At 37.9% G+C, this 23,233-nt stretch overlaps 1 protein-coding gene across 5 annotated transcripts in view; it reads right to left on the reverse strand.

Annotated features, from left to right (window-relative positions):
• The window catches only part of ppfibp1b (PPFIA binding protein 1b), a 36,608-nt gene extending 13,476 nt beyond the window's left edge, over window positions 1–23,132 (reverse strand). For 2 of the 5 annotated variants that reach the window (XM_017466621.3, XM_017466619.3), the window contains exons 1-10: window positions 22,967–23,132; window positions 8,815–8,899; window positions 7,008–7,213; window positions 6,440–6,526; window positions 5,529–5,642; window positions 4,661–4,792; window positions 3,338–3,430; window positions 2,552–2,644; window positions 927–1,044; window positions 693–725 (exon numbers count right to left, since the gene is read on the reverse strand). In XM_017466621.3, coding sequence (XP_017322110.1) covers window positions 693–725; window positions 927–1,044; window positions 2,552–2,644; window positions 3,338–3,430; window positions 4,661–4,792; window positions 5,529–5,642; window positions 6,440–6,526; window positions 7,008–7,213; window positions 8,815–8,878 — 940 coding nt within the window. In that variant the 5' untranslated portion in view covers window positions 8,879–8,899; window positions 22,967–23,132. The remainder of the gene's footprint in view (window positions 1–692; window positions 726–926; window positions 1,045–2,551; window positions 2,645–3,337; window positions 3,431–4,660; window positions 4,793–5,528; window positions 5,643–6,439; window positions 6,527–7,007; window positions 7,214–8,814; window positions 8,900–22,966) is intronic. The other 3 variants (XM_017466620.3, XM_017466622.3, XM_017466624.3) reach the window with 3 other exon arrangements.
• Between the last annotated feature and the right edge of the window lie 101 nt (window positions 23,133–23,233).

Consider the following 23,233-nt stretch of genomic DNA (forward strand, 5'->3'; position numbering starts at 1 on the left):
GATTTTTTTTACTCACAATTTAAACATCCACTTGACACAGTACCTGAAATGTGACTTCAGGTCATGAGCATGTGCCAGCGTCTGGGTTTTCCTTGTCTTGACTAGCTATTTTGCAAAGTTTTTTGCAATTTTGCAAAGAGGGGCAGTGGTGGTTTGGCGGTTAAGTCTCTTGGTTACTGATCGGAAGGTCGGGGGTTCAAGCCCCGGCACTGCCAAGCTGCCACTGTTGGGCCCTTGAGCAAGGCCCTTAACCCTCTCTGCTCCAGGGGCGATATCATGGCTGACCCTGCACTCAGACCCCAGCTTCCTGACATGCGAAGAAAAGAATTTCACTGTGCATATGTGACCAATAAAGTCTCTTTATCATTATTTATAGAGAACAGTTGGTGCTTTGAAAGCCGGAAACAGGCTTTCATAGAAATGTGTTCAAATACTTGTCAATAGAAATTGTTCGAACACTACAGATGTGGTGGATTGTGACTAGGTTGAAAAAACACTGGAGTATTCCACGGGAATATTTTCCCTTCCATAACTTGTAACTTGTGTTTGTAATGACTGGCTCCGGGATCAATAAGTTGTCATTTCATAGAAATGCAAGCACAATGAGTACATACATGCAGACTGTGAAGGAAGAACAGAAGTGAGCAAGACAACAGGCGTGAATGATTACATAGAAGGTAAGCCTCCCTTACGTTTCTCTTTGAGCCTCTGCTTAAAAGTATCCTCTGCATGGACAGAGACAGAGTAATGAAATACAAAATCTGTCGTTACACTTCTTGTTAACTGGATATGCACTAAGTATTAAGAATAAAAATAAAACAAGGTCCATTACAGCGCCGCGTTCTTCGTCACAGTGGCATGTCAGAACCTGGCTCTGCATCAGGGCAATTCCCACAGTGTGTTGGAGCAGGTTGATGTGGACTCACCTCTCTCAGTGGTCTCTAAGCATGCGGGTGTGGGCGATCTGGAGCCTGTCTCATCCTGTAGCCTCCTTAGTTCTCCATCTTTACCATCTAACTGCCTTCTTAATATAGCCAACTCCTCCTAACAAACAAAAACAAAAAATAGGTCATAAAAGAAGTGCTGAGTTTGAAACACTATAACAACTATCAACAAATCATGACCATGCCCCCCCGCCCCCTGCTTTCAAATCATACACATGGCAGATACTTGGAACAGGATAGTTTTCAGAAGCTGCAACTTTGGAGCATTTAGCAATTTACTGTCTCACCCAAAAGATTCCCAAGCCTAAAGTGTCTAAAATTAAAGCATAGCTGTGGTTAGCAAAACATGCTGAGTTCTTTCTCTGTGGCTCAGATGCTATCGTGGAAAACGTTGTATAGTTAATAAATAAACCTTTCAAACCTTATACTTATATATAACATTTAGACTGAGAATATTCAACTATAGATTATCTGTTCTTTCTGCAAGAATATTTGAGGCTTTAGAATTTACAGTTTTTATTAAATGGCCAACTCTATTCTCGAAAGAAAAGAAAAAAGTTAAAAAGAAAAAGAAAAAACTTAGGGAAGTTTTGGTTAGTGAGCATTGCAATGTACTGTACTAACGGGAAAGTTGAGGGTTTTTAAAAATATATTTTTAATGATATTTTTTTAAGATCACTTCTTTTTTGAGAGCTGTCTAAATAGTTAATTTGATTGCTATTTTGGGATTCTACATGTTGAAAACACAAGACATAAGTAATACATAAGTAATAAACCTGGTTTGTAATTTTTTTTCCACAGTGCAATGTGTTTTGCAGAATAATTGAATCCTCTACACACACCCAAATGTGGGTGTTCTGTCTGTAATGAACCCATCTGCTGTATTCAGTAACCCAGGGGTAATGAAGGCACTTACTTGAGCCATTAACGCTGGCTGAAAACATTTGTTAATTCAAACACAGCAATCCTACAGTCCTACAATAGATAGCTGATGCATCAGAAAAGTGCAGTTATATCAGTTAGTAGGTATTTCAGGTTTGTTTTCATCTTACAACGAGGAAACACTATGTAAGTGACAAATGGCTGTGTCTGAAAAGCTTTTATACAGTGGTGCTTGAAAGTTTGTAAATTAACATTTTCTATATTTCTGCATAAATATCACCTACAACATCGTCAGATATTCACACAAGTCCTAAAGGTAGATAAAGAGAACCCAATTAAACAAATGAAAAAAATATTGTACTTGGTCATTTACTTATTGAAGAAAATGATCCAATATTACATATCTGTGAGTGGAGATGTGTGTGTATATATATATATATATATATATATATATATATATATATATATATACACACATACACACACACACACACACACACACACACACACACACACACACACACATATATATATATACCTAAAGGGTTCACAAACTTTAAAGGACCACTGTATGAGAAAGAAAATATAAACCAGTGAAAATATTTAATGTTTTACACTTTAAACTTTAGGGGGCAGGAAATTAAATGAAAATATATTCCTAATATACACAATATGTGCAAATGCAAGCAAGTAATACAATTACAACAGCAGCAAGGTAGGCCAACCTCGAGTGCCTGGATTTTGTGTTCCTTCCTCTGTTTTTCATACTGCATCTGGCCCATTTTGATTTTCAGGCTAGACAGTCGTGCCATTAGCGACTAGCAGTGCACATTAGCCAGGAAAGAAGAGAGAAAGAAACTGAGTAGAGAGGAAAAACAGACACTTGAAGAAGGAATGATGCAGCGTAAAGTCAACCCAGGTTATCACAAAGCTCAATAAATTTGAAGAAAAAGTGGGGGAAAGGATTAGAGGTCGACCAATTGATCAGTTTTGGCGATTAATTGGCACTGATGACTGATTGCTGGAGCTATCGGTTATCGGCAAAAATCCACACAGATAGTTTTTCCTGTTGCGTCTGTTGCAGGAGCGGCTGAGAAGGGTCCGCTGTCATTATGCAGTACGAGAGTGTCCTCTAGAGGTGAAATAAAAAAAATTGTTGTTTTTTAAAATTTTTTAAATTCATTTTGGATTTGTTATTTGGAGTGTTCCTTTTTTTGCTTGAATATTTCTTCTTTTTAGAAAAAAGTACAGTACATTTTCATGGTACCGTCAGTATTGTTTATTTTTGTAATATTTTACTTTGAGTGTTATGTTTTCATTCAGTATCAATTTTAAGATCTTTCACTTCATTAATCGGTTATCGGCAGTTACTGCCCAACTTAGTTACCAATACCTGTAAAATCCACTAACGGTCGACCTCTAAAAAGATAAAGCAGTGAAAACAGAAAATAAAAGTCATTTCTTTTCTGATACAATAGCAGACTAAGATAAATGTCAATCATCTAGCTCACCTTGGTAGACTTCAGTTTCTTGTCATACTGCAACCGTTCGTTCTCCATCTCAGAAATGCGATACCTCAGCTCATTAATCTCTAGGCTCAAACCCTGAAGAGGAAAAAAGCCCATATTAACAACAGTCCCACACAAATTCCTTGAATTATAGCTCAACTAATATTGAATAACGCTCAACGCAATTTTCCACACAATTTATGCTCAAGTTTCATAAAAGCATGAATGCCATGATAGTCAATCTTAGCCATTGTTCAGAAACAAGAATCCAGTGACAGCCACTTCCATTCAGCACTAAGGCCTTAGGGTGATAAGCTCTTTGTTAAGAGTGTCAAGCAGCCTTTAGTGAGAAATTTATGATTCAATAAACAAGCGAACAGCCCGAGGCCATAAACAGATTGAACCACTGAAAAGACTCAAAAGTGTAAAAGCAGACATATACAATTAAATAAACATTCAAAGAAATACAGATTTCTTTAATACAAAATAATAAAAACCTTAAGAGTTATCTGTCTTGGTGAAAAGTCAGCAGTTTTACAGGTTTTAAGCTTTAGCACAACTTTATTTGGATCTTCCAGTTACTAGAGAATGAAAACATGGTATTCAAAAGGACAGCTTTTGAAGCTAAAAGAAACACAGGGAAAAAAACGTCTGACCTTCTTTCGCTACAAAAAACATTGCTGACCATCCTAGACCAAACACACTTAGAATTCTGTTAACGTTTCTTGTCTAATTCTTGCCAGACAACTGATACTTCAAAAAAAGGGACTGGACTAAATCTGCCTGATTTGGTTCATATGCGCTGCTAAGTTCATATGTGGTTCAATGAATTCTGTCCGCTTCTTGCATTATTGCTGCAGCATAACTTCATAGTCGTAGACGGTAAACAAATTTACAAGAAGGAAACCGTTTTCAAAAACACTCTGGAAAGATAAAGTCAACATATGTTTAATTTTGGATAACCTCTTTTTCGTCACACCTCCATACGGAGAACATGAGGCATCCATCTGTTTCCAGCAAGTCTTTCCCCTTGCAAGTTACCACATGTGCTTGTTCACAGCACTACACTAACACAAACCCATCCCATAGACCTGCCCCCGACGCCCACACTCGCAGGAAACTCCGCATTCTCAGACATGCATGTCCACAGTCGGAACAAAGTTTCTGCGGTAGTAACTATTTTCCAGAAATATCCAAAGCCACCCAAGATAAAGTTTAGAGTAAAAATGGCATTTGGCAGCCTTTGTTTTGCTTTTTTAGTATTTCAGAAAATGTGATTATAGATGTGATGTGATATCATATGTAATCAAATATGTGATCTACAACCTCACTATCTCTGAATCTTCCATCAAAGTCTATTCTCTCCTTCTCCATGGCAGTCAGCTTTAGCTTCAAATTGGAAATCTCAGCCATTAGATCTAGCTTCTGGGTCTCAAGCGCTGACCTACAGATAAGCTCCTGAAAACAAAAGAGGAAGAGAGAAAATACAGGATCAATACATATAAAACAGATAAGGAATTTGGTCCTATGGCAAGATGTTATGCCTGAAGTTATGCAAACCAACACAATGCAGAAGCTCATACAGAATATATATATATATATATATATATATATATATATATATATATATATATATATACACACACACACACACACACACTATATGGCCAAAAGTTTGTGAACACATGACCATAACATGAACATCTCTAAATAAGACGTTAGGATTTGCCCATTCATCCAGAAAGAGACTATCCTTGGGCACTGTCTGCGTTTCAGTTCATCACAAAGGTGTTCAGTGGGGTTGAGATCAGGGCTCTGTGCAGGAGACTCAAGTTCTTCCACTCAAACCATGTCTTCATGGACCCCATTTTGTGCACAGGAGTATCGTCATGCTGGAACAGGGTTGGGCCCTGAGTTCCAGTGAAGGGAAATTGTAATGCTTCAGACATACAAAGACATCCTGTACAGTTGTGTGCTTGCAATTTTGTGGGAACAGTCTGAGGAAGACCCACATATAGGTGTGATGGTCAGGTGTCCACCATCATTTGGACATATAGTGTATATGGCTGATGTAATGGGACTATATTATGTCAAATATATTCTGCAATATGACCTAAATCTAAATTCATTTCAAGACTTACTTATTACTATTGTCATGGGCAGGTTGCAAAACAGTGACCTTCCAGCAACGCACCTGTTGTAGCATTTCCTCAGTGGAATTCAGTTTTTCACGGTGTTCCTCGAGGCACAAGTCTAGGTCTCTTATTTTTTCTCCTTGGACTTCCACTTGGTCTGTCAAGACACTCACCTGTAAGAAATCATTTTAGTTGTAAAAGCAGGCATCAGTCTAAGAGCATGCAGACAAACTGTCAGATGTGAGAAAAAGCACTTCAGTTCTGTGAGCACTGACCAGTGAGAGTGTAAAAAGACCAGGTGATTTTTTATTTCTAATCTTCAACTGTTCAGTTTGGGTCAGTCTGTGCCCATTATAGCCTCAGATTCTTATTCTTGGCTGACAGGAGTGAAACCCGATGTGGTCTTCAGCTGTTGTAGCCCATCCCTCTCAAGGTTCGAGGTTTTGTGCATGCTGATATGCTTTTCTGCTCACCATGAGTGATCATTTGAGTTACTATATCCTTCATGGGGGCTCAAACTAATCTGGCCATTTTCTTCTGACCTCTCTTGGCGTTTCTTTAACAAGGCATTTCCACCCACAGGAATGTCTCGGGTTTTTTTCCGCACCATTCTGTGTAAACTCTAGAGACGGTTGCGTGTGAAATTCCCAGGAGATCAGCAGTGTCTGAAATACTCAAACCAGCCCATCTTGCACCAACAACCATGCCATGATCAAAGTCACACAGATCACACTTTTTCTTCATTCTGATGTTTGATGTGAACAATTAACTGACGCTCCTGACCTGTATCTGCATGATTTTATGCATTGTGCTGCTGCCACATGATTGGCTGATTGGATAACGGCATAAATGAACAGGCGTACAGGTGTTCCTATTAAAATGAACTGTGAGTCTATAAATGAATTATTCAACCATGTAGTATCACACAGATTAAATATTAATCAAAATAAAGTATATAGTTAAACATTACCTGAAGCACAAGGGATTCCTTGTCAGTTTCAAGCCGATTAAGTCTGTCTTGGTAAATATCACCAGTCACTGAAATGTGCCCATTTGACTGCAACAACCAAACATGATAATTAATGTACAATGTACAATTAATGTACCCGTTTTTAGGACTTTAAAACTTTAAAAGGAAGGTACTTTAGATGAGCTCTTTGTTCATCTACCACCACCTTAAATGGTGAACAGAGTAACACAAAAGTAAACAGAGTAATGGTATTACATGCTGACTCTGGCATTTGTTTGGAGGTCTACCAACCTCTCTCTCAGCATACAGAATTAAAACTAGTTTCTTGAATAGAATAATCATCAATATATAAACAACGATATAATATCATATGGATTCTAATCAACCAAATAAATGTTTTGTGCTGAGCCTACAAATGTAACTCCATTATTCAGAGATACTCCCAAGTACAAATAACAAAAGAGGAAATCTATTTACAACTTAGCAGCATCATGCTATTATTACTACTCGCCTAAATGTAAAAGTAAACAGCAGTAACGTGACACTGTTATGAAATCAGAATGCATACTAGGTGTCCCTGTAGCCACTCCACCAGACTGTGTGCTGTCGAGTCGGGTATCTGGCAGCGGAGTCCCTCTCTCTCCTCTGTGTCCATGAGCTCCAAAACCCCCCTCAGATCTTCGATCAGGTGCAGTGCCCGCAGGCTTCCCATGAACGGTGAGGTTGGAGACTGGCAGTCAAAGATCCCATTGGAATAGTCAAGTGATTTGGAGCCTGAGAGACAATCAAGGAAAATAACAGCATTACTCAATCACCAGCATCTAATATGAAGACTTCTTCAGATGGTTTGTCTCAGATAAAAAAAAAAAAAAAAAAAAAATTACCCTGTCAATAAAGGAGGAACTATTACTGAAAGCCAATGAAGGTAAATTGTGTTTACAGTGTGGAGAGCGGCATATTGCCCGTTCTTTTCATTTAAGCAACATTGTAATTCCCAATATGTGTTCATGAATTATTTGCAAAGATTGATATTTTCAACATGAATGATCAGGCCATGTACTATACGGTTCCAGCTTACCACTTATCATTTGTTCATTCATTGTTCTTCAGTTACAGCTTTATCCTGATCAGGGTCACAACGGAACCAGAGCCTGTCCTGAGAACACTGGGTGCAAGGCAAGTATTCAGCCTCGATGGGACACCGGTCCATCACAGGGCACCATGCACAAACTCATTCACACATAGGGGCAGTTTGTGGTGGCCAATCCACAACGTTTTGGGAAGTGGGAGGAAACTCCACACAAATAGTAATCTGAGTAATTAAACAGTGTACCCTGGAGCAATGGGACAGCAACACTACCTACTGTGCCAACATGCTGCCCTGCTAAGATATCAGTCATATAAAATTATCTGTGGAACAAAAACAATGTCTGTGTCTGTACACTGGGAGCTGAGGGCTAAGTTTCAGGTTCTGAATTGAACCAGAATAAAGGTTACAGTTACCAAGACTTCAGGGCATCATATAATATGACAGACTACAACCCAAGATGCCAGCCTTATAATTAGCTAGGGGTAAAATCCCGCATTACTTCATAAGCCAGCTCAGACTCATCAAGGACTCTCAAATGTCACCATAATGGTAGTCAAGGCATTTAAAAAGGGTGTTCTGTTTCTCGTTCCATTATGGATACTGTTCACACAAACAAAAATTTAAATAATAATCATCAAATCCTCGGACAGCACTGAAATCAGTCCTGTACAAGGAAATTTTGTTTTTGTTAGTTCTTTTGTCTTGAACTGCAAGTGTAAGAAGTGTACTATATGACTACAAAAACAACAACAACAACAATAATAATACTAATAAACTATATGGCCAAAACCTTTGTGGAAACCTGACCATCACACCCATATGTAGACCGTCCCCAAACTGTTGCCACAAAGTTTGAAGCACACAATTATATAGGATGTCTTTGTACTTTGAAACCAAGGGGTCGAGCCTAAACACGTTCCAGCATGACAATGCCACAATGCACAAGCTAAGAAGATATGTTTTGCCAAGGTTGGTGTGGAAGAACTTGATTGGCCCTGACATCAACCCCACTGAACACCATTAGGATACACTGGAACACCGACTGCACCCCAGGACTTCTAGTCTAACATCAATACCTGACCTCACTAATGCTTTTGTGGTTGAATCCCCACAAATCTCCACAGTCACGCTCCAAAATCTAGTGGAAACACTTCCCAGAAGAATGGAGGTTAATTTAACATCAAAGGGGGACTAAATGTGGAAAGGGATGTTCAACAAGTACATATGGGTGTGATGGTTATGTGTCCACGAATTTTTGGCCATATATTGTAATTATTAATATTACCTGCTATGATGCCATCCATTTGCTCCAAAGCAGCTGCCAACATATCACTGGCATCGGACATCATCTTCAGTCTTTTTAGTTAAGCCTGGAACAATGGAAACAAAGAGCACATTAAAAATAAGACAGGTAGCCATATGGAAAAGTACCTCATGCCCACGGTTAAATATGGTGGTGGCTCTTTAATGTTTTGGAGCTGTTTTTCTGCCAGAGGACCTGGATAAACCTGACTGCCTCTGCCAGAAAGCTTAAAATGGTCCATGGTTGGAACTTCCAGCAGGACAGTGATCCAAAACATACATCAAAATCGACACAAAAATGATTCACTGACCAAAAAAATCAAGGTCCTGCCATGACCATCCCAGTCCCCTGACTTGAAACCCATAGAAAACCTGTGGGGTGAACTGAAGAGGAGAGACCACCAGCATGGACCTCAAAATCTGAAGGATCTGGAGAGATTCTGTATGGAGGAACGGTCTCAGATCCCTTGCCATGTATTCTCCAACCTCATCAGGCATTATAGAAGAAGACTCAGAGCTGTTATCTTGGCAAACGGAGGTAGCACAAATTACTGACTAAAAGGGTGCCGATAATTGTGGCACATATATATTTAACAAAGACATTTTTTTGATAAACCTGTATTGTGTTCATAGATGTGATGTGAACAAAAGAGATTGCTCATCTGAGTGTCCCGGTTTCATGGACAGTGAAAGCTATGGCTACTAGTTTGTTGCTAAACCATTCAATTAGTACCCAATCTTGAAGACCTAATTCTAATTTTGAAGGTGTGATAAATGTAGGGGTATACTTACTTTTTCCATGTGACTGATCTGTTTTATGTTAAGTTTGTGAAAATAGTAAAAATTACTATAAAAAGTCAATTTTATATGTCATTTGATAGAGTGTATCAACTATATTAATAGGCACTGTTTCAAAGAGGATCAACTGCTTGCTAGTCCAAATACGTCAAAAAAGCCAACAGTTTCCATAGGGTGTACATATTTTTTCACATGCCTGTAGGTCTCCAACTTATTTACAGACTACGATTTCTGTACAGAAATCAGGTGCTTATAATATCTTGAAGCAACAGCCATAAAACACTTCCAATGCATCACTGATACACCTCCATACTTTTCCACTAGGGTATCAGGTGCTTTTACTTATATGCAGTCGCCTTTTTTCACCAAACATGCAGATGGTGAAAATAAACTACAGGTTTCATTTTGGTCTCATTTGAACACGACACATGGTTCCTATTGTAGTTCTAAGAACGCTTGATGAAGTGCATTGTGTGACACACTCTCAGGAAGAGTTGCTTTCTTGCAGTGCTTCAAACCAAACAGATTTGATGCATTAGTCCACCACCAGTTAAAAGTGCATGAGGTAGAGGAAATTGGGGCTGGTTTTATAGGGAAAAACTGTGGGTGTAGCACGGTTTGGACCTTTTACATAAAGTACTTTATGTCCAAAGCTCCCCCAGCAAATTATCTCCCCCTGAGAGCTCTCTCATCTACAAATTTAGATTTATCAAGTTAACTAAAAAAACTGGTCAGCGAATCCAATTTGTAAATGTTGATGAAATTATTCCTAAAAAATGGTCACATGTATGAGTCATGACAGACAGTCAATTTTTTAGGAATAATTTCATCAACATTTACAAATTGGATTCGCTGACCAATTTGAAAATCTTACTCATTAAATGGTATATTAGGCGATGAAAAACTAATTTATTTTGCTTTCTGTAAAATGTCCTATTTTAATGGATGTCTGTTCTGTGCAAACAAAGAAAAAGAAATTGCCTCAAGTCTCAATGCAACATGTATGATACCATTGTAGGGCTATTAAATTCCTCATGATGAGTAGCATTAAACACCCACGAGTGGCATTTGCCAGCCTCCAAACATGACAAAAATGAATGGCTGGCTCTCATGAGGGTAGCATTATCTTCTCAAACAGCGATCAAAACTAACTTCCCTCAATAAAATGTTTCTACAGGCTCACTGTATAAACACAGTCTATGAACACAGTCAATCTTTTTTATTTTTGGGGGGTTGAAGCAGGATAATTCTTTATTCATCCACTGTTCCCTAGGTGACAGAGTCAGGATACGACCATTGGCCAGTGATTGTAAAGAATAATTAGGTCATTTACCTCAATTATTGGCACAGTGTTCATGCTGCTGCGTTGGGACACAGGGCACTCTGTTCAGAGACTACTGGGTGCAGTCTGTGGGGTTCTTTTGGTGCACAGGCTAAGAACACAGTAGTACCATTCTCTCAGACTAAATATTTAGAACAAACTAAGAAAAAAAATGGGTTAGTATATACTGCATATACATTTATGGGATTTGCGAGACGCCCCTATCCAGAGCGACTTACGTTTTTTTCAATTTCATTTCTACATCTGAGCAGTTGAGGGTTTAGGGCCCAACAGAGTCAGTTGGGGTTTGAACTCATGACCTTCTGATTTCTCTCTCACACACACACCATGCCTTCATGGATTATTGGCATCCTTTATGAAAAGAAACTAAAATTGATATAGAACAAGAATTAAACTTTTAATAAGTGATATCTTGAGCTCATACAGGAACAAAGTTCTATTTAAATTAAGGCAGCAACTAAGAATTATTTTGATAATAGATTAATCTGTTGATTATTTCTTCGATTAATCGATTAAATGACAGTTTTTATTTTCTGTATTTTTATTTTATTTATTTTTTTTAAAAAAACCCTGTTATTTCACATTCTGTCCAATGTTGTCCTTCAAACATTGTGTAAATGGAAGGCTATGAAAAAGGTATTAAATGTATCTATGTGGGTTATGGTATACATTGTGCAAAGGATTTTAAAAAATTAACATTATATTTTAAAAATAAAACAAATAAACAACAACTAATTGTCCACAAGCTTTAAAGCAGAATTTAAATCCCTATCTTAAAAATGCTTAAAAAAGAAAAAGCAGAAACTAAGTGTTAACTGGTAAGAGGTTGAGTGTTCTGCAGTAACACACACATTCACTCATCTGTAACGTTACTTTATTCTGTAAATGTACGACACTTCTTACATTTCTATACAATTACATGTTATAACCCCATTACAGTTACCGCTCTCATAAAAACACAGTTACTTTTCTTTCTAAATATAGCTAAATACAGCATCAAACTACATGTTTGATCCAAATTAATATTTTAGTCAGTTATTACGCTTCCTTTCTATTGCACGCTGTTTGATTGGCGCATGCATGGACTCGCGCTCATTCAGTGAAGTTTAACGGAGACTCACTCGCTGTCAGGACGAGTCTTTATATAAAATGGAAATACTGGTGTGAATTTCTAGCATTTACAGATAAGGATATGGAGGTAAAAATGTAATTTCTGTGCTGAAGAAAACGTGTCTGGAACACGTTAAACAGCACACGCATCTGTCGCAGCATCTGACACGACAAGCCACGTTAATACATTTACGAGTTTGTTTGAAGCGCTTAATATAAAACATTCTCATGTTTTAGACGACCTGGATCTTGCAGCAGCTCAATGTGTGACGACTGCTGTTTCTCAGATGTTTTATATAAATATATATATATATATATATATATATATATATATATATATATATATATATATATATATATATAAATAAAAGATATATAAACAGGATTTCTATTATTTAAAAACAAACACCACTGGCGTTTAAAATGTGTGGATTCAGTGGCGAACACAGTGTCACCTGTAACCTCTGTCCCACAGGCCTTACAGTGAATGCAGTGCACTAAGCCATTTCCATAGCGGAGCCACTCGAAGTCTTTCAGCCACTTTCTCCGAAAACTGTAAGCCTCCTTTTCCGGATCCACGTTCACCACATGATCGCCATCACTAACTCCAGGGGTTACATTATCAGTAACTTTAGGTGACGTACGAAAGAAATCTCTCAGTGTTCTTTTCATCTTCTCTCTTCAGCGCTTTACATTTTGCGTGCTAGTTTGCTCCCTGTCACGTGAGAACGCAGCGCAGTGAAAGGGACTGACTGACGTCTAATATTAACCAATCTAAAATCTGCATTACAGTTAAGGATGCAAAGATGAAATTTTATTGGTTATATAACGTTGGATAGAACGATGTACTGGTCACTGTATCAGCTCACAGCAGGCACATACTGTGCGGTAATTAGCGGACGTTTTTTCATTGAGAAATGAAAACAGGTTGCACCACAGCAATTATTTGCACTCGCAAAAATGTTCCCAAATATATTTCGAGGTCGCACAGATTAAATTTCAGGAGTATTTGTGACCAAAATGGTTACAATTGTTTCCCCATTCTGATGGATGACATGAATGTTAAACTGATGTCCCCGACCTGTATCTGCATTACTGTATGCATTGTGCTGATGCCACATGATTGGCTGATTAGATAACTGTATGAATGAGCAGGTGTACAGGTGTTCCTATTAAATGGATGGAGAGAATAACAGCATTTTTTTGGATCTTTAACCATTTCTGTATTGACTTTGATGTAGTATGTTTGGCTCATCATCTTGTTGAAACCTGCCAGAGGCAACCAGGTTTTGGCCCCAAATACCCCAGCAGTAGAATTCACACGAGTCCTGAAACCAGCCAGAAAACAACCCCAACACATCAACAATCTATCAGCGGATATTTGTGGGGTATCAGATGCTTATACTTGTATGCAGTTCCCTTTTGTTGGCAAAAATGCTGAAGTTCTGAGCAAAAAGTTGGACTTTGGTCTCATTTCACAACAACACACTATGCAAATTGCAGGCTTAATGATGCTTGGTAAAGCTCAGGTGCTGCAGTTTGTGAGATGCTCTCAGTAAGAGCTTCTTTATTGTTGTCAAAATGGCATTTAACTAGGGCTGGGCGATATGACAAAAATACCATATCCTGATACTTGAGGATATTTCTATGATACAGGATGCATATCATGATATATAATTTAGCTAACAAACTCTCTGCAAAATAGTAGCAAAATAAACAAAAACAATACTAAACGGACTTTGGAGATACTTTTCTTTAACGCGTACAAAGAAGATTACGTTTTTTCTTAAACTGTGACATGCATTCAGTAACGTTTAATTTATAACTATTAGAAACTAAAAAATACATCACCATAGCAATGATATCTCAGAAGAGTGTGTTGTGTAATCATTTATTGTGATATCAATATTATATTGATATTTATAGTATATCGTCCTACATTTAACAGTTTATTTCAAAACAGTTGCTCATGGGTCCAATTTCTGGACAATTTCCAACTGGTTTAGACCTTTTCAAATTTATCTTGTGGCTCTAATTGTGCTTAATGGTATTATTAACCGCTTATGTTCTTTTATATCCATGAACTGATTCATGCAGGTCAACAACCATCAGTCTCTTGTGTTTAAAGTTCTTTGTTTTGCCCATGGTACTGGATAACAAAGAGATTGTACATGTGTGCACCTGCATATTTATACCCCAGGGAATATATCCTGTTTCCCTGGGGTATTAATATTTGGTTGCACACATGCAAAATCTCTTTGGCTGCATCTGAAATCGTGTACTGTGACAGTATGTGTGGCATTCGATGCGGTACCTACTGAACGGCTGCTGAAACTACAATCCCGGACATACTACATCAGCTATGTTGGCATTGCTGGGCCCTGAAAGTATGATGTATGGCTATAGGTTAAAATGCATGGTTGAGATACTGCTTGTTCCAAACCATCCAGGAATTCTGTTTCATTTTATAGCCAACAGGATGAAAGCAGAGGCAGAAACTGGGTAGTGGATTCAACTTTCATGCTCCTAACAGTTGGCATGAAGTCAGTATAAAGATCTGAGAGCAGTTAAGCTTTTAAAAACAGACCTCAGGTGTGAGTGTGTGTGTATGTGTGTGTGTGTGCGCGTGTTTTTAGTATGCTAGCTACCGTTAACTGGTTAGCTTGCTACTACATGGCTATGTGTGTTGTGTTATGGAGCTGCACTTAAAACATCTGCTAGCTCGAGATAGCTAACAAAAACACAAGTTTGTTTTCAAGTCAAGTAGCTAGCTGATGCCCAGCACAGCATACAGAACCAACAGCTTAGCAGCTTTTTAACATTAGCTAGCTAATTCACAATGAGTTGTGAATACTTGAGCAACACCCCAAACCATAATCTGACATACTGTTTAGTAGGTAGTAAGCATTATGGGACACAAGTTACATCATATTGCTTTAAAATGTTACAAACAGCATTGTGTGCATAAAAAATATTATTCCTCACAGGATATCTTGTGATTTTTCAGGTGAGGAGGAACTATTCAGCCACCCAGTAGAATGGTAGTTTTTATTTAAACAGCTGGTCCAACACACTCCAACACACTGGTGACACCCAGCATTCAGCTAGTGGTTTTCACTCTTGATGTTTCATAGAAACCACCCACAAACATGCGCCACATCAAACGTAAAGAAATCCAAGTTAGAAAACATGTAACCCAACCCCCCACTTTAGCCTAGTAGTCTTGTTTAAATGCTCATTCCAGTGGCTCAAAATACCCAGACAGATCAGTGCTTTTTGAGGTAATTCTCTAGGAAACGGCACTGAAACGGCTTCACAGCAGCTCAGAGTGCAGTCTTTGTGCACCTCTGGCAATCTCAAAATTACACAGGAAACGCTGCTTTGAGTAAACTAGTATTTTACTGAAATTCTTCAAAAAAAAAAAAAAAAAAAAAGGGAGAAAATATCTAAAGCTGAGACAAAATTATGTCAGGCCTGGTAGCTTATCTGGCCTAGTGGGTTCAACAGAAATCACTGTTTATATCAAACTCGAAAACATCTCCAAATAAGATAAATGAAGCAAGTTCTAAATTGGTCTTGAACGGCCTTGTTGTCAAACAAAAAGGGGGCATCCAGACAGACGTCTGTCTGGACCACAAATAAAATGGTACACGCCTCGAAATAAAAAGCCTTTCAGCATTTTTGGAACGGAGTCAATGGTGCAGAACACAGTATATATAGAACATTACAAACTGTATCACTCAAGCAAAAAGGTATGTACATAGCTAAATGTTATCACTAAGCAAACATTGCAAATTGTAAAATAAAATCTGTCCTGTAGCAACAAGAAGAGTAACATAAGCAATTAGTTAGAAATAGATTCTCTGAAAAAAAACTACTGGTATTACTTTATGGGGGGGGGGGGGGGGGGGGTAAAGACACGACTCATTACTTTACTCTAAAAATTACTCATCTGTACCAACTATAAAACAACAATGATGACATTTTGCTGTACTTTATTACTGAAGAAAAAAAAACATTAAAGTCTCATGAATCTGGCTACTGCAATTTGAAAATCAAGAAAGGAGTAGTATTACTATTTACTTTGAAATAAAGTCTTGAATAAAAATGTAAACATAAGTCATGTTCAGTGAGGTGTTTAGCTGAGGTTCATGCACTCTCTCCCCGGATGTGGAGATTTTTAGGCCTTCTGTCCAGCATGTAACACAATGGAATATTTTAACTGAGTTATATATTCAATTTTTTGTGTAATAAACTCAAGATGATGAGAAAATCTCAGCTTATGAAAAGACATAGTGTTCTTTACCTCAAAGATTTAGTGTAGTCATGGAGACAAAATTTAAACTATACTGTAAACAACAGTATCCATCCATCCATTTTCCATACCACTTATCCTACAAAGGGTTGTGGGGGAGCCTGAAGCCTATCCCAGGGAACACTCTGGACAGGGTGCCAACCCATCACAGGGCACAATCAAATATGCATTCACACTATACAGACGATCTGGAAATACCAATCAACCTACAACGCATGTCTTTGGACTGGAGTACCTGGAGGAAACCCCGGTAGCACGGGACGGTGGGGGGAGGGGGGGATGCAAATTCCACACACATAGAGCAGAGGTGGGATTCAAGCCCCTAACACCAGAGGTGTGAGGCAAACGTGCTAACCACTAAGCCACCGTGCCCCCCTAGTGTAAACATATTTACTGTAATTTGCTTAGACGTATATAATAAATACAAGCAATAATTATGTAAGGGATAAATGATGACACAAAGTGGAATTAATGTTACTACGTCAAAGCTATTTCCCTATATCAGGTTTTATCCCTCTTATAAAACAGCAGTGTGACAAAGACTGCATTTTCTATTTATTAAAAGGTGCATTAGGTGAGATTAGTGATTCTTTTTTCAAGATTAGGTCTCTAAGTGTTAGGTGGGTTTGACATTTGAATGATTTTTATTTTTTTTAAACTCCTTGAGCTCACTCCCCCATTACCGCCCATGTTCACAAAGCTCTGCCCCCTGGTTCAGGACTGAGAGAAGGCACATCAAAACCCAAACAAGCAGAAGTCAGTTTTCCAAACTAGTTTTCTAAGCGAATTGATGAAATTTCGCCAAGTCAACACCTTAATCCACTGTTTATCATCAACATGTTCTACATGGCTTCCAAGTAAGGAATAAAAAAAAATATAGACTATTCCACCTTTAAAGAATAACATGTTGCACGATTTAACCATTTGTAGGTACATTTAATGTTGCGGAACGTCCATGAAATGAGTAATCACTTACATTACAGCAGCTATAGAAAGTAATTCCCTCATGATCTCTTGAGGTTAATAAGATTACCAATTGTCCTCGTATTTCCTGTGGTGGAAAAACTTGTAGACCTTTACAAAGCCCTGACACTGGAGACTCCTTCCAAAAACCTTAGAGAAACCATCACCATATCAGCAACTACACATATTTCTTTGTTACATAACAAAATGTTTTTTTTTTAAATAAATGTATTATTAGTTTTCTATTACATGGAGTGTTCACCATACAAGTCCCTGTGAATAAGCTACTACTATAGAAATAATAATGTATTAGACATAATGCATTAATATAACCTTTAAATTGCCTTCCAGCTTGAAATACTGTCAGACCTTCTGTTACAGAAAACTCATCAACACCCTCTGACCAATCAGAATCGAGAATTCAACATCGCTTGGTGTAGGCAACTGCATGTGGCAACAAGAATATATCTAATCCTTTCCGCCATTTCATAACAGAGGAAACTCGCATGGTTTCGATTAAATTCTACCAACTTGGAAATCAAATCATATTTCATGCACACACAAAAGAGCATTTGAGCTAAAAGAAGTGTTTGTGTTTCTCCTCAGCACGCTGTCGGCTGCTCTAGGAAACGCAATGTTGAGTGGCCATGAAAACGTCGAGGCCATGTCGAACGTGCTGTTAGATATCACTAGTTTCTCAGGGGAAAAACTATAATAGCTGCTGAACTGCTGTCTATGAGGTCAAGGAGTGAGGAGGTGAAGCAGAAAAACAAGCACTGCCTCCTTTGGTTGCACAGTGCAGAAAAAATACAAAACGCATAAACTTACCCTACCAGAAAAAGAAAAGAATAACTAATGAAAACACTTCAGTTGAACTCTTTAGTATATGAAGAAACAAGAATGTTTCTCCAACTTCACAAGTGTGGCATGAAAAACACATCTTTCAACGACCCGACAAGTATAATAGACAGCTTAGCTATGCATTTTAACATGTAAACACTGCGTGCCAAAACGAGCTGGTTTTATGTCTGTAAGTGTTCACTGTTCTCAGTCTTCACTTCTTAGAGGGACTCTTTACAAGCGTACTGCTTCACATACACACTTTCAAGCTGGTACAAAACACTTTGCATTGCAGATTCTTGCTTCGCTGGAATTTCCTCTTGTGGCAGGAACACAATGGTTCCAAGGCATGGACAGCGATAACACAAAGATAATAACAAGTTCTTTGTGCTGGACATCACTATCACATCACATAGCACAGCATAGTACTCAGATTCTTGAATTACAGTGTGCAGGAATATTGTGCATTCCAGCTCCATGTGGTGACTGGAATTTCACATCAAAAGCTGAGCCAAACAGCAGAAATCAATGAATTTCACTAAAATATAGATAGAAAAGGAGCCTCCTACTAATCAGAAAACACTTAAATATATACTTGTATTTATGTTGTTTTTTTTTATTTTGGGCACACCAGAGAGTTTTAATTTATAATGTCTTCAGGAAACTATGATGTTTTTCTCCATACTTGTTTCCAATATAAACACCAGAGAGAAATTCTAAGTCGCACACCACTACGGCTACGCGATGGTAATGGTAAATGGTCCGCATTTATATAGCGCTTTTTTAACCTTAGCGGTTCCAGTGTCTCATTCACCCATTCACACACACACTCACACACCAATGGTCGCAGAGCTGCCATGCAAGGCTCTAACTTGCCATATGGAGCAACTTGTCTTGCCCAAGGACACTTCGGCATGTGCAGTCATGTGGGCCGGAAATCGAACCACCAACCCTACGATTAGTGAACAACCCGCTCTACCACCTGAACCACAGCCGCCCATTACATTGTGTAGCACCCTGTTTTTGTGTGGGCATTGGGGTGATAAAAAATTGGTCAAATGTGATCTTTAAGGGAAAAATTTACCCTGAAGAATTTGCATATTAATCTTTACAATTAACAGGTATTCTTCAAGGACATCCAAGATTTATTTTGTCATGAAATTGAGTTAAATTATTTACTTTTGGTTATAATTTCTATTATCTAGTCCTTCCAGGATTTAGCGATTTTGCAATTGCAGAAATTAACGCAAACTCCGCAAACTTTGTTGGAGCTTGCAATTATTTCAAAATTACAGCAGATTTTCCACAGATTTGGACCAAGACGTGTCATGTGATGTCATCACAATGTGCATTCAGCCAAAGCCCTCTTAGATTCACGTGCGTTGAACATGAGTACAGCTAAAAGGTCTAGTTTTCCAACAAACATCCCTGCAAAAGACCATGCAAAACAATTACGTCTAAATGCAATTTCGCCGATTCGTCATATCAACATGTTGGTCTGTTTTCACTTTGGTTAATTGTTTACCACATTACCCACAATGCCATTTGACTGCCTGTTGATAGTGGTGCCAGTGGGAATTAGCTAGTGATAGTGGTTGTGTGTACTGAACCAGACTGAGAGATTAAAGGCTCAGGAAACCTTTGCAGGTGTTTTGACTTAATGAAGCTGATTAGAGCTCTTCTCAGGTCGACATTTCTGTATTATAAATTCTTTATTCTAATATTTTGAGATACTGCATTTTTGAAGCCGTAATCATCAAGATAAAAACAAAAAACAAAAAAAGGCTTGAAATATTTCACTTTATGTGTAATGAATCTAGAATATATGAAAGTTCCACTTTTTGAATTAAATTATGGAAAAAAATAAACTTTTCCACAATATTAAATTTTTTTGAGATGCATTTGTACCTGAAAAGAAGCTATTTCTCCGTCGTTTTCACAAGCTAACAGCAAGACCTGTCCATTATCCCTCATGTTTAAGAAGCACACAACCAATAACTTCTCATAGGAATGACAAAAATACAATACCATTCAACAAATTAGCACCAGAATCATTAAGCAAATCACAAATGTTTCAACACATACATATTTCATGGGTTTCTGGGGTGGAGTTTCCTTTACACATGATGACACATACCATCGCAGGTTTGTTTTTAATATATCGCAAGTTGTTTCATGACTTCAACGTGCAGGAGGATGATCACAGTATGCCATCATTGTTTGGAATGCAAATGGTCCTTGCATTTTCCTCTCCTTTTCCAAAACTTGCCTTTGAGAAAATATTTGTCCTAATGGTTTCGGAGCTCCATCAAGCCAAGTGCCTCTAAGCTACACTACATTGTGTATGCTGTATTAACCGCAGACCTCCTCTGAACCCATCAGACTCAGTGACCGTAAGAAGAAAAGAGAAAAGTACCAACAGTCTCTACACAAAAACAGGTCTTTTATTGCAGGCAAGTTCCATAGGTCGTTGCAAGGCAAGAGAAACACATCAAGTCTCAAAACAGCCCCAAATGCAAGCTATTTCATACCATGATGAAGTTCATATACCAGAACACCTGCATGAGTAAAATAAAATCAATCTAAAATCTAAAATAAAATAAAATCTGCACCACTACATTTCAGAAAATCTTTATCATCAGCCTGGAAATGTGTCATGTGATCTGCCCTCACATGTGGAGTTCTTAATTATAACTCATGGTGTTATTTTGGTTTGGAACTGGCGCCACACTTTATGGAGTGAAACATAAGCTGTTGTGATTTCCGGTTTGTAGCACTGGCACAGTTTCCTGTGACAAGACTCCCCAAGTAATAGCTGACCAGTCTAAAGCAAGGTTGTTTAAAATCCATAACTGTTTGTTCGATCAAAAGTAGGAAACAACCGTATTTAGCCAACGTTGTTTACACCACTATACTATATTTAAAGGATGCAAAAGGTTCATACTGCTTTAGTGCAAAAAAGTGGCACAATTTTGAAATAACTGTACTCATAACTATGCAAACTATACTTCCTAAGATTGTATATGATGTTACAGTATCAGTTAGTATTACTCAATAGAGCACTGTTATTTAAAAAACAATAATTACATATCCTATCCTATTTCCAGCCGGAGTGACAGGACTTATTTCAGCCTCTCACAACTGCAACTGCATCACCTCAGGAAGATGGACTGCTTCTCTATCTATAGCACGTTGTAAAATTACAAATAAAACTCCCTATACTCTTTGCAGAAACACAACCATGGAGCAAGACCACAATCATAGAGAGAAAGCAGATCTGCATCAACTAATGATATCTGATATATTATATTTTTTATATATACTGTATATATGCATTCCTATGAAATACAAAGTGAATACATGCACAGATGATTTTGTAACAGATGTGGCTGTATGATTACAAAGTGAACAATTTTAGCACTATACTCGAGTTCGTAGGATTGTTGTCCAAAACAGTGGATCTCAAAGTGGGGTCCGTGAGATTATGATTGATTTTATATATATATATATATATATATATATATATATATATATATATATATATATATATATATATAATCCCAGGGAACTAACTCAAGGCACAAGGCGGGGGACACCCTGGACAAGGTGACAATCCATCACAGGCCACAATCACACACATTCACACAATATGGATATTTTGAAACACCAATCAGCCTACAGTGCATGTGTTTGGACTGGGGGAGGAAACCTCCTGAGTGGGGGGACATGCAACCACTAAGCCACCATGCTCCTATTATCGAACAAAGGTATTGTATTTATTATTGGGATTTTTATAGTTGTTAACCTGTTTGAACTGAATTTGCTTCATCCAAATGTCAGTAGCTAACAAATTAAGTTGGTCTATAAATAATGTCTTGGGTCTAATGTGTTCTATTGGTGGAAAGTTCAGGTTAATTTGACTTATTCTACAGGTTTCCAATAAAATGCCAAAATACTACTGTATACATTAAAATAATGAATCTAATATTTAAATAGTTGGATTATGTTCATGTAAGTGTGTACTGAAAGATTTGTGGAGTCCTTAACAGTAAAATAAATAAATAAATAAATAAATAAATAAATAAAAATTTAAAAAAAGACCAGGAAAGGGTTTTTTTTTTTTTTTTTTTTTTGGTGCTCTAGATGTTTTAATGCAAAGAACATCCAATATATTGTATTTTGTCTGTACTAATGGCATGGGACAGATATTAAAAGTTGCACAAGAGTCCAGCAAGCCGTGTTCACCCCTGTGCACAGATGTTTTCCTCTCTTTACACACCTTTTCCCCTGTAAATGATGGAAAAGCAGCAGAAAGCTGCTCTTGTTCCTCTGATTACGTGGAAGGCGTGAATCACAACCCAGCTCAGCCAACAACAACTCAGTGCCTACATTATTATACCTTTATAAACACCACTGAACTGATTCAGAGAGAATACTAATTTAGATCATGGCTATGAGAATAATACAGAATTTGGGTGTTTTTTTTGTGTGTTTTTTTTAATCAGTCCCCTCGGGCTACGGAAATTACTCAGAGCCTAGAGGACTGTGTTTGTCATAACTAATCCTCATCTAACTCCTTATCTTTTTTATTGTAACACGTAACTCTGTCATTCAAGTCAAACTTCCAAATTATCTTCTACAAAAAACAAACAAACAAACAAACAAAAATAAACCCCTGTGATACCTACATGCAGAGTTTACACGCATCAACAAGTTTGGAAAGTAGGAATCTGTACAGAGCCTTCAGTTAAGAGTCAGAAGACTTACCAAAAGCCGGACTGAAGTTTAAACCCTTATAAAAATGAAATTCTTCTGCTAGACTTCAACTTTCTCCGTCGTCCTTGCTGTAAAACTGAATTTCACAAGGTTTACTCTTCGTTAACTCCGCGCTGCCCCTCCGCCTGCGCCATGTCGACAATGAATCGGGAAGGCGGTGACGTCACGGCAAGGACTCCATCCCGCCCCAGAGCGATGAAAAGTAATTCACTTCAGTGAGTCGGTTCTTTTGAACTACACATTTAAGCGGGATGCGAG

The sequence above is a fragment of the Ictalurus punctatus genome, chromosome 4 (genome assembly GCF_001660625.3).
Source record: "Ictalurus punctatus breed USDA103 chromosome 4, Coco_2.0, whole genome shotgun sequence".
Lineage (NCBI taxonomy): Eukaryota > Metazoa > Chordata > Actinopteri > Siluriformes > Ictaluridae > Ictalurus > Ictalurus punctatus.